The 12,707-nt window shown below is 45.5% G+C and overlaps 1 protein-coding gene across 2 annotated transcripts in view; it reads left to right on the top strand.

Moving 5' to 3' along the window:
* Window positions 1-12,707, top strand: part of NARS2 (asparaginyl-tRNA synthetase 2, mitochondrial) — a 90,633-nt gene that overhangs the window by 20,121 nt on the left and 57,805 nt on the right. For both annotated transcript variants that reach the window (XM_084646500.1, XM_084646499.1), the window contains exon 6: window positions 3,733-3,833. In XM_084646500.1, coding sequence (XP_084502626.1) covers window positions 3,733-3,833 — 101 coding nt within the window. The remainder of the gene's footprint in view (window positions 1-3,732; window positions 3,834-12,707) is intronic.

Raw genomic sequence — 12,707 nt, 5'->3', positions numbered from 1 at the left:
TGGAGACAACCCTGCCAAGCCCCCCGCCCCCCAAAATTAGGGGTTACATGAACAAATGAAATACTGAGTTTGAAGCAGTTATAATTTCTCCATTTATTAGAAGTGGACATATGTAATCATGGTACAAAACCACTCATTAGAGCAATATCCAACAGCTTTTCTTTTCTTTTTAACTCTAGGCCCTCCCCCAATAAAAATGTTGTCTATGCCCAGCTAAATGTTCCAGGGTGTTTTTTTGTGTGCAAATTGTCCAATGACCTGGAAAGATACACAAGAGCTAGAAGAAAAGGTCATTTGTGGCTCTGTGCCCCTATAACGTGTAATCTCCATATTGCTGGAGTCTTTTATTTTTTCAATGATAGAATAACAATGAAGAAGCGAGAGAATATTCCATTTTCTTTTTTTCTCATTACCATAACCCTTTTTCTAATAGAATCAAGTTCATTTCCCTGTGAAAGAAAAATAGCACTGATCAAAATTTTTTTAATAAACTTGAGCCGACCTGCCTTAGATGAAAAACACACCCATTCATCCCCTCCCCTACTTTCTTATCAGACTTAAAATTGAGCCTTTATGGCAGTGATGTGTGAAACTAAAGATATTCTATTGGCAGAAATTCTTAAAGATTTTATTTTCCATGATCTTTGTGGAGAAGAATGAAATAATGCTTAAGGTTCAGGACTAGATTGGACAGTCTGGGTTTGTTCTCCAGTACTGCTTTTCAAATGATTCAAACCTTTAATTTTGGATGCCTCAGTTTCTTAAAAACTTAGGAACTGATTTCCACTCCCCACCCCCTGAGGTTCTGAACATTTACAGCTCTGATTAGCTGTGTGTTCTCAGCTCCTCTGGAATTCAAACCCTAAGTGTCCCAGTCTGAGCTCCTGAAATTAGGTTACTGCTGAAAATTCAGGCTTCCACCTCTTTGTGCCCGTTTCCCTATCTGTAAAACGGGTTGAGTAGAGGCACTCCCTCCCTGTGCTTTACATTGCATCTTGTTATACTCTTTAGTTGCTCTTCCTATTATAACCCTGCCCTTTGATTGCCTCACAATGTAAGTTATGCTCTCTTGCAATAACATACACTTCAATTACATGACCATTTGCATAGACTTCAAGCAAAATTCAGAGTTGCTAACCCACTTCTAGTCCTATAGGCCTGTATAACTGAAGTAAGAAGAGCTGCATATTTTTAGCTTTCTCCAAGGACCCCACAGTGGCATATAAATGTGAATCCCCCACTTCTGTTACAAAGTAAATTTCTTCTATTGCTGTTTGCATTACAGTAATGCTTGGAGGCACCAACAACAATCAAGGCCCCACTGTACTGTACACTTAGTAAGAGATTGTCTGTGCCCTGAAGAACTTAGTCTTACAAGACAAATGAAGTGCTTTTCTCCCCATTTCACTAATGAGAGACTGAGGCACAGAGAGATTGTGACTCATCCAAGGTCATGCCAGGCGTCTTTGGCAGAGCCAGGGAACTAGACCCAGTTCTCCTGAGTCCCAGTGCAGTGCATTATCCACAAGACCTTCCTCCCTAGCTCCTTTCTGCTGGACTCGATGGCTTTTTTCCCTTGTCAGTCTTTTTGCTTTCTGTTACCACATTAGTAAATTATTTCAGAGCCATATAATAACCTTAGGTATGCACCAAAGTTTAAGGGCCATATCCTGCACTTGATGTGTATGCTACCATTGAAGTCAGTGGGAACCAGCCTTCAACCAAAATTTGGCCTACTCATGTGGTTATAATACACCGATCCTGTAAACACTTAAGCACATGCATAAATTGACTCATCTGACTAGTCCCGTTGACTTTGATGGGACTGTTCATGTGACTATTTAGACATGTGCAGGATCGAGAGGGAAATAGTTTTCTGTGTCCTTTTCTAATAGCTGAACACACTGCTGTCTTACAGAAAATTGTTTATAATGCAGTTAATTCTGTTGCTGGGGTCGGGGGTTGGGAATAGGAATTTGTATTTGTTACAAACCATGTTTCATGGCTTTTATAAGCAGGCAGTCCAGTGTTCCCTCTAATTTTTCCCACCCATGTGGAGAATTAATTTTATATGTATCAATATGGAGGTGATGTGTGACACATCACCTCCGTATTGGGGCACATAACAAAATTCATGTGGCGGGGTAGGGCTGATGGGTTCAGAGTGTGGGAGAGGGTTCAGGGTGGGGGTAGAGGGTTGGGGTATGTGGGGGGTGAGGGCTCCGGCTGGGGATGCGGGCTCTGGGGTGGGGGATGAGGGGGTTGGGATGGGGGGGGATGTGAGGCCAGGGATGAGGAGTTTGGGGTGCAGGCTGTCCCGGGGCTACAGCGGGGAGAGAGGCTCCCTGCCACGGCAGATCCGGCTGGGCTGGGTGGGGGTGGGGCTCCTCTCCCCAGCAGCTCCGGAGGGGCTGGGCCAGGCCGGGCCGGGTGACTGTGCGGCCTTAAATAGTCTGCTGCACGGCCGCCCAGCTTACAGGGAACCTAGGCAGGCACCCATAAATTGTATGTCCCTCTCCACTCTCTCATATATGCAATTTATAACTAGTTAGTGACTTAAATACAATCACATGCCACTACTGTCTAAATCAGGGGTGGGCAAACTACGGCCCGAGGGCTGCATCCGGCCCTCCAGATGTTTTAGTCCGGCCCTCGAGATCCCGCCGGGGAGCGGGGTTGGAGGCTTGCCGCACTGCATGCTGCTACGGGAAGCAGCAGCATGTTCCTCCTCCGGCTCCTACGCTTAGGGGCAGCCAGGGGGATCCGTACAATGCGCCTGGCCCAAGCGTGGCCCCTGCAGCTCCCATTGGCCGGGAACCGTGATCAATGGGAGCTGCATGGACGGCACGTGCGGACGGGGCAGTGTGCAGAGCTGCCTGGCCGCGCCTCCGTGTAGGAGCCGGAGGGGGGACATGCCGCTGCTTCTGGGAGCCGCTTGAGGTAAGCGCCACCTAGAGCCTGCACCCCGACCCCCTCCTTCGCCCCAACCCCCTTCCCCAGCCCTGATCGCCCTCCCGCCCTCCGAACCCCTCGGTCCCAGTCCAGAGCACCCTCCTGTACCTCCAACCCCTCATCCCCAGGCCCACCCCAGAGCCCGCAGCTGGAGCCCTCACTCCCTCCCGCACCCCAACCCCCAATTTTGTGAGTATTCATGGCTCGCCATACAATTTCCATACCCAGATGTGGCCCTTGGGTCAAAAAGTTTGCCCACCCCTGGTCTAAATCCTCCTTAAGAGACAATTAAGAATCTCTTTTTGGTATATTTCCAACTTTTGGAGTTGGTTTCTCTCCCCTTCCCCCTCCAGATGTTCTGTGGGCTACTTCAGTGACAACAGGTGATACCATTTTAAATCACGCTGAGGCCCTGTCTAGACTGGAGATTAGCCCCAGGTTCTCATGCATATCATGGCTTTCCCTGTCTACATTAGGGGTTTCCATGGTGCAGCTATGCTGAAATAGGCGGTAATTGCCAAGTTAGAAAAGGCCCCAAACTGGTTTTGAAATGGAATTAGCTTGAACTACTTTTAAAACCAATTAGACAGTGCTCCTGGTGTAGACAAGCCCCTGGTGTATGGCTTTACTCCTGGAATCATGGGACCTTGTCCTGTTCTTTTTTTCATTTGGATTGAAGCACCTGTAATTTTCTGAGGAGGGGCATGAATGATAAATTAGGAGCCAGGATCCTTAATTGTCGATTAATAGTCTGGCATGTTGTGTGTTCTTGACTTACAGACATCAAATAAAGTACAGGAACCTGGGGAAAACTCCCATTTCTTCAATGTTCCTGCCTTCCTGACCGTCTCTGGACAGCTCCATCTGGAAGTGATGGCTGGGTATGGAAATCTTTTTTCTTGACCTAAGGGAGTCTCATAAAACTCGGTCAGAGCTTCTGTCCAGTAGGCTTTGTTTCACATGTTCCACCTTCCATGTGCTTGCCAGACACCAAGTTGGGCATTGTTTTGTGGTCAGTGCTATAGAGTCCAAATCACTGTTTGAAGAAAGCTGGATTCCATTTGAATTCTGGAGAACGAGTCAGGGTGTAAATTTAAGATACAAACTCTCCTCCGTCCCCCCTGGAAGAAGGTCAGTGAGAGGTTATCACAGAGATCCAGGCTGGGACGTGACTTTTATGTAATAACTTAGTTATTATCATTATCTGTTATTTGTCCAGGACCTTATCCAGCATCGCTTAATGGGGAAATCTGCTTCCCTTTAGGCCAATGCTGTTCCTGGTCTTTGTTTCTCTTCCTTCCCCATCCTCCTTTCTCTGTTTCTATCCCTTTTCCCGGTGTTTGTGTGCTTTCTCTCTTCTTCCCTCTGCATCTCCTTCCCTGCAGAACTCCCAGTGCTTACTATGCTTTTGCTCCCAACACCTCCCCTTTTCCAGCTGTGAAAGTAATCAGCAATTGAATAGTTGTTGATGATATTGCAGTGTTGTCATTAGCCTTCAGTGTTAACACCCCCATGAGATGTAGGGGATGTGAGAATTCACACCTATCCGTGCCACTGTTTCAGTCTCTCTGCAGACTCGGGTCTGGTCTACACTAAGCTTTCACAATGATTTAACTTAATTGTTAGATTAAACGAGTGGGTCCCCCTCCCCACATGTTGGTGTCATTCTGTTGATACAAAGGTGTTTCTCTCGGGGCTTGTCTTCACTACTGGGGAGATCTACGCTGCTGCAATCAATGCAGCGGGTGTCAATTTAGCTGGTCTAGTGAAGACCCACTAAATCAACGGCAGAGTGCTCTCCGATCGATTCCAGTACTCTAGTCCCTGAGAAGAGTAAGGTAAGTCGACCGGAGAGCGTCTCCCATCGACACAGCGCAGTGAAGACACCGGGGTAAGTTGACCGAAGCTACGTCGACTCCAGCTACATTATTCACGTAGCTGGAGTAGCGTAACTTAGGCCGATTTACCCCAGTAGTGAAGACAAGCCCTCACTACAGCTGGGTTGCACTAGTTAAGTCTGTGCTTCTCCTGATTGAATGAAATTGTTGTAAAACCTGAGCAAAAGCCTCAGAAAGACAGCGGTGCGTCAGCTTACCACGCAGTGCACATTAGGAAGGTGATCCTCGTAACCATGGAGGAAAGAAACCTTTATTTTTTAATGAAAGCCTTGGTTCTGCAGAGTTGAATGTTCAGGGGCATCCTCAGAAATACACCGCCAGACAAGTCAGGTGTCTGAAATCTCTGAGTTAGAGAACAGGGTTGAGAGACTTGGGTGCTAGTGTGGTTTCTAGTGCATATTTGCTGTATGATCCTGGGCAAGAGTCACTCTTGCCTCAGTTTGCCCATTGAAGAACTGGGTATAATCACCTACTTCACGCTGCTGTTGCAAAGCTAATTGACTGTCAGTAAACAATCTCCCTCTGATAGAGTCCAGGCCAGGGAGAAGTAAAACTTGTATAGTAGCGTATATCCATTGACCGCTAAGGATGAAATCCTGATCTCAGTGAAATCAGTTGCAGAACTCCCACTCGCTGGTGTTGGGCCAAGCTTTCACCCCTAGAGACCGATGATATAAGGTGCTGTGGAAGTTTTACTTCTCTCTGGCTTGGGCTCTAACAGCCCACCAAAGCACCTAAGGTCAGCTGAGGTGCTCATGCTAAGTTTTCACGAGAGTGGATATGCTTCGCAGGGTGTCCTTGACATGCGCTCTAACTTGCTGCCCTGACTGTTCTGACAGAAGTGGAGCTTACTGACAGCCTAAGGCTATTATATCCTCCAGGGCAGTTGTCTGCAGGATGAGATGATGAGAGAGTTGAGAGAAGGTTGATAATTTGTAGGGGGAAGATGTTTTTCTGCACCTCTGAAAAAGGTGGGATTTTATTTGTGTGTGTGATGAAATTACATCCATGCCCCCTGACCTTTATTGGAGGACATACTCCTATAAATCAAATAAGGATGAAATGGTATTTTAACTTAATAACATCTCCATTAAATTAGTCTCTTTTCTCAGAATAGCACACCGCCTACTCTGGGACTAGAGAGAAAACTAACTGAACAAGTACCAGGTCTTTTCTTCTAAATGTTACTCCACTGGCATCATTCAGATGCTCCTCGTTATCTAAAAAGGGAAAAAATGGGGGGCCTTGTTGCACCTAGTACAGGATGTTATAGCTTCATGCTTTATTCTGCAATAACATGTTGTTTTTCCAAGCATTTTAAATAGACCAAACGCCAACTAAATTTAGCTGAGCTATATTTATTCTTGATCTATAGCTGTTCTGAGAACCTGCTCCTTTTTTTTTTTTTTGGTTAAACGACATATTTCTGAGGTTTATAACCAAAATGCTATTAAATAGCTCAAGCTTCAAAAACAGACCAAGTGAGAAGTCCCTGTGGGCTCAAAAATGTCCGTCATGGAGATGCATCATAGTTTCGTTGTGATATTAACTGTAACATAAGCGCTGCCATACTGGGTCAGACCGTGGTCCATCTTGCCCACTATTCTGTCTCCATCAGCGGCCTATGCCAGAGCTTCAGGGTGGGTGTACAGAACAGAGCTATTAAGGAGTGATCCACTCATCTTCCACTTCTGGAAGTCAGAGGTTTAGGGTTGCTCCAAGCATGTGGTTGAATCCCTGACCATCTTGACTAATAGCCATTCATAGACTTATTCTCCATCTAGCTTACCTAGTTCTTTTTTCAACCCAGTTATACTTTTGGCCATCACAACATCCTATGGCAATGAGTTCCACAGGTTAATTGTGCATTGTGTGAAAATTTACTTTCTCTTGTTTGTATTAAACCTGCTGCCTATTAATTTCATTGGATGACCCCTGGTTTTTGTATTGTGGGTAAGGGAAAATAACACTTCTCTATTCACTTTTTCCATCCATTCATGATTTTATATACTTTTATCATATGCCCCTTCATTCTCTTTTCTCAGCTGAGCAGCCCTAATCTTTTTAGTGTATCCTTGTAGGGAAGCCATTCCATACCCTCGATCATCTTTGTTGCCCTTCTCTGAATCTTTTCCAGTTCCACTGTATACTTTTTGAAGTGGGATGGCCAGAACTGGACACAGTATTCAAGGTGTGGGCTCACTATGGATTTATATAGTGGTATTATGATATTTTTGGTCTCATTATCTATCCTTTTCCTAACTTACTGTTAGCCTTTTTGACTGCTGCTGCGCATTGAGTGAAAGTTTTCAGAGAACTGTCCATGGTGACTCCAAGATCTCTTTATTGGGTGATAATGGCTAATGTATAACCTATCATAGTATTTACATAGTTGGGATTATTTTTTCCAGTGCGCATTACTTTGCACTTATCAATGTTGAATTTCATCTGTCATTTTGTTGCCCAGTCACCTAGTTTTGTGACAGGTTTCAGAGTAACAGCTGTGTTAGTCTGTATTCGCAAAAAGAAAAGGAGTATGTGCCCTTGTTGCCAAGAAGGCCAATGGCATTTTGGGATGTATAAGTAGGGGCATAGCGAGCAGATCGAGGGACGTGATCGTTCCCCTCTATTCGACATTGGTGAGGCCTCATCTGGAGTACTGTGTCCAGTTTTGGGCCCCACACTTCAAGAAGGATGTGGATAAATTGGAGAGAGTCCAGCGAAGGGCAACAAAAATGATTAGGGGACTGGAACACATGAGTTATGAGGAGAGGCTGAGGGAGCTGGGATTGTTTAGCCTGCAGAAGAGAAGAATGAGGGGGGATTTGATAGCTGCTTTCAACTACCTGAAAGGGGGTTCCAAAGAGGATGGCTCTAGACTGTTCTCAATGGTAGCAGAAGACAGAACGAGGAGTAATGGTCTCAAGTTGCAGTGGGGGAGGTTTAGATTGGATATTAGGAAAAACTTTTTCACTAAGAGGGTGGTGAAACACTGGAATGCGTTACCTAGGGAGGTGGTAGAATCTCCTTCCTTAGAGGTTTTTAAGGTCAGGCTTGACAAAGCCCTGGCTGGGATGATTTAACTGGGAATTGGTCCTGCTTTGAGCAGGGGGTTGGACTAGATGACCTTCTGGGGTCCCTTCCAACCCTGATATTCTATGATTCTATGATTCTACTTGTGGCACCTTAGAGACTAACCAATTTATTTGAGCATAAGCTTTTGTGAGCTACAGCTCACTTCATCGGATGCATACTGTGGAACGTGTAGAAGATCTTTTTATACACACAAAGCATGAAAAAATACCTCCCCCCACCCCACTCTCCTGCTGGTACTAGCTTATCTAAAGTGACCACTCTCCTTACAATGTGTATGATAATCAAGGTGGGCCATTTCCAGCACAAATCCAGGGTATAACAAGAACGTCTGAAGGGGGGTGGGGGGGTGTAGGAAAAAACAAGGGGAAATAGGTTACGTTGCATAATGACTTAGCCACTCCCAGTCTCTATTCAAGCCTAAGTTAATTGTATCCAATTTGCCAATGAATTCCAATTCAGCAGTCTCTCGCTGGAGTCTGGATTTGAAGTTTTTCTGTTGTAATATCGCAACTTTCATGTCTGTAATCGCGTGACCAGAGAGATTGAAGTGTTCTCTGACTAGTTTATGAATGTTATAATTCTTGACATCTGATTTGTGTCCATTTATTCTTTTACGTAGAGACTATCCAGTTTGACCAATGTACATGGCAGAGGGACATTGCTTGCACATGATGGCATATATCACATTGGTGGATGTGCAGGCGTTCTGTTATTTTCTTTGTAAGCCTGTCCTGTAGTAGGTGACTTCTGGGAACTCTTCTGGCTCTATCAATCTGTTTCTTCACTTCCGCAGGTGGGTATTGTAGTTGTAAGAATGCTTGATAGAGATCTTGTAGGTGTTTGCCTCTGTCTGAGGGTTGGAGCAAATGCGGTTGTATCGCAGAGCTTGGCTGTAGACAATGGATCGTGTGGTGTGGTCAGGGTGAAAGCTGGAGGCATGTAGGTAGGAATAGCGGTCAGTAGGTTTCCGATATAGGGTGGTGTTTATATGACCATCGTTTATTAGCACTGTAGTGTCCAGGGAGTGGATCTCTTGTGTGGACTGGACCAGGCTGAGGTTGATGGTGGGATGGAAATTGTTGAAATCATGGTGGAATTCCTCAAGGGCTTCTTTTCCATGGGTCCAGATGATGAAGATGTCATCAATATAGCGCAAGTAGAGTAGGGGTGTTAGGGGACGAGAGCTGAGGAAGCGTTGTTCTAAGTCAGCCATAAAAATGTTGGCATACTGTGGGGCCATGCGGGTACCCATAGCAGTGCCGCTGATTTGAAGGTATACGTTGTCCCCAAATGTAAAACAGTTATGGGTAAGGACAAAGTCACAAAGTTCAGCCGCCAGGTTAGCCGTGACATTATCGGGGATAGTGTTCTTGACGGTTTGTAGTCCATCTTTGTGTGGAATGTTGGTGTAGAGGGCTTCTACATCCATAGTGGCCGGGATGGTGTTATCAGGGAGATCACCGATGGATTGTAGTTTCCTCAGGAAGTCAGTGGTGTCTCGAAGGTAGCTGGGAGTGCTGGTAGTGTAGGGCCTGAGGAGGGAGTCTACATAGCCAGACAATCCTGCTGTTAGGGTGCCAATGCCTGAGATGATGGGGCGCCCAGGATTTCCAGGTTTATGGATTTTAGGATTGAATAGAGACTGGGAGTGGCTAAGTCATTATGCAAGTTAACCTATTTCCCCTTGTTCCCCCCTCCCCCCCCAGACGTTCTTGTTATACCCTGGATTTGTGCTGGAAATGGCCCACCTTGATTATCATACACATTGTAAGGAGAGTGATCACTTTAGATAAGCTATTACCAGCAGGAGAGTGGGGTGGGGGGAGGTATTTTTTCATGCTTTGTGTGTATAAAAAGATCTTCTACACTTTCCACAGTATGCATCCGATGAAGTGAGCTGTAGCTCACGAAAGCTTATAATAAATTGGTTAGTCTCTAAGGTGCCACAAGTACTCCTTTTCTTTCTAGTTTTGTGAGATACCTTTGTAACTCCTAGCAGTCTGCTTTGGACTTACAAAATTATTCAAGATAGTTATCATCTACAAACTTTTCCACTTTACTTTTCACCCCCTTTTCCAGACTGTTAATGAATATGTTGAACAGCACGGATCCCAGTACAGATCCTTGGGGGACCCTGCTGTTCATCTCTCTCCATTGTGACTGTTGATTCCCAACCTTTGTTTCCTATCGTTCAACCAGTTACTGATTCATGAGAGGACCTCTCCTCTTATCCCATGGCTGCTTAGTTTCCTTAAGAGTCTTTGGTGATGGAATTTTTCAGAGACTTTCTGAAAATCCAAGTATGCCGTATCAACTGGATCACCCTTATCCACATGTTTGTTGACTCCCTCAGAGAATTCTCATAAATTGGTGAGGCATGATTTCCCTTTACAAAAACCGTGTTGACACTTCCCCAACAAATCATATCCATTAATTCTGTTCCTTATTATAGTTTCAACCAGTTTACCCGGTACTGAAGTTAGGCTCACCAGCCTGTAATTGCCAGCATCTCCTATTGAGCCCTTCTTAAAAATTGGCCTGACATTAGCTACCATCTAGTCATCTGGTACAGAAGCTGCTTCTTCTTTCTTCGTTTTCCTTTATGTTGCTTTTCCTGGTGAGTGTTGTGGCAGCGGCGGCAGTATGGAGAGTAAGGAGGACTAGACCTCCCTTTGCTCCACAACAGATGTCAGCTCCTTCTGGGGGTTCCCCAATGTTCTCAGGCCAGCAGGGAGATATAATCCCTCCAGCATGTGCTGGGTCAGCCTCAGGGCCTCCTCCCAGTGGGACGTGCTCAGCAGAGTTCCAAAGGAAGCCTCCCAGCGGGCATCTTTATCGGGTGCCCAAACTACCTCAACTAGCTCCTCTCAATCCGGAGGAGTGGTGGCTCTACTCCGAGGCTCTCCCGAATAGCCGAGCCCCTCACCTTGTCTTGGAGAGTAAGCCCACCCACCCTGTGAAGAAACCTCATTTCTGCCATTTCTACTTGTAATCTCGTCCTTTTGGTCATTACCCAAAGTTCGTGACCATAGGTGAGGATGGGGATGTACATTGACCTTTAAACCAAGAATCATAGAATATCAAGGTTGGAAGGGACCTCAGGAGGTCATCTAGTCCAACCCCTGCTCAAAGCAGGACCAATCCCCAATTTTTGCCCCAGATCCCTAAATGGCCCCCTCAAGGATTGAACTCACAACCCTGGGTTTAGCAGGCCAATGCTCAAACCACTGAGCTATCAGCATTGTCCTGGTTCCTAAGGGTTTTGGAGGAAAACCCCTGTTCCATCTACCCCATGTAGCCAAGTCCTGCCCTGACCTGCTTGGGAAACAGGAGTGGGCAGACACCTTCAGAAGTCTGTTAGTAGCTGGGGTGGAGCAAAACGGGGATGGAAGACCGGAAATAGCTCTGGAAAGCAGGGCTTATGCAGAGTATTGAAGAGAGCTTATTGAGAAGATGAGAGAGAGTGTGGTTGGGTTGAATGGGTAAAAGCAGAGGTTCCTCAGCTGCTCTTTCCAAGCATAGAGCCATAGGGATGAGCAGGCAGTTTGTTGGTAAATAGCCTTTGGGAACAGTTTTGGATATTTCTCTTTCTTCCCTGTGCCTCATTGCAAATTCTTTAGTGACCCCCAAGGTCATGCGTAGAGCTGGAACTGTATTTAGCTTTTGCTGCCATAGTATCTAGAAACTTGGTTTAAAAAAAGGTTTCAGAGGAGCAGCCGTGTTAGTCTGTATCCGCAAAAAGAAAAGGAGGACTTGTGGCACCTTAGAGACTAACCAATTTATTTGAACATAAGCTTTTGTGAGCTACAGATTCTGCAGGAACTGCTTTTACCCCTTGAGAAAGACTGACGTTGACCACCGCCCCCTATTCACTCAGTATGATCCCACAGAAATGGCCTGCTTTTCAGTATAAGAGCAAAGTAACCTTTATAACCAACATTTTTAAATTGGCTCTTGATTGTATTTAAACAGAAGGCTGGTTGAGACCTTAACTGTAGGCGGCCCGCTATAGTTAGCCATAGCTTTTTTCCTAATTTCCTATGTATTTCCTGCTAGTTACTTTCTCTGAGGCATGGATGTTTTTTTCACACATTTTTCTGTTCAGGTTCATGTCTCTCCCTCATCACTATCGTAGTCTGTGTTTGTAAAGCACATAGCACAATGAGGTGCTGGTCAATGACTGAGGCTTCTTGGTCGTGCCACAATAGTCGTCATAATTAAGCAACCTGACTAGCATTTGTCATAAATTATGTCCCTTTGTAATCCTAAGAACAGAGACCTTACTAAAGCAGATGGGACTTCTGAGATTTTATTTGCAGCTCACCTTAGGGCACCCTTTCCCAAAAGGCTAGGTATGCCCCCCGGGAGGGTACGAAGTATTAGCTGCAGTGATGGGTGCAGATCGGCGTCTCAGTTATTCTCCAGAGCCCCAGCTTTAAGGTTAAGACTGTGGCTGTTCTAGCTGCACAGAGAATCTCAAAACGGTGACCCATGTGTAACAATGGAACAATGTCTGCCTGTGTTTGCGGAGAGCCTGAAAAAAAACAGCCCTGAGGTGTGAACTGCCCTATTCTTTTTGGTGGCTGCTCAGACGTCAGTAAACTTGAATGTCAATATTTCACTGCTCATCCGAACATGGAAGAAAGGAGTAGTATCACACTAGAAAGATCTACACTATCTGCTGGGACTGACCATTCGTTTTGGGGTAGGCTTTAACAACACAGAGCAGGGCTTCGTTTTCCAATTGGTATCATTTTCCTG

Source organism: Lepidochelys olivacea, assembly GCF_965140295.1.
Source record: "Lepidochelys olivacea isolate rLepOli2 genome assembly, chromosome: 1".
In the NCBI taxonomy this organism is placed as follows: Eukaryota; Metazoa; Chordata; order Testudines; family Cheloniidae; genus Lepidochelys; species Lepidochelys olivacea.
The sequence above is the reverse complement of the archived record's forward strand: the minus strand, read 5'-3'. Positions and strand labels throughout refer to the sequence as shown.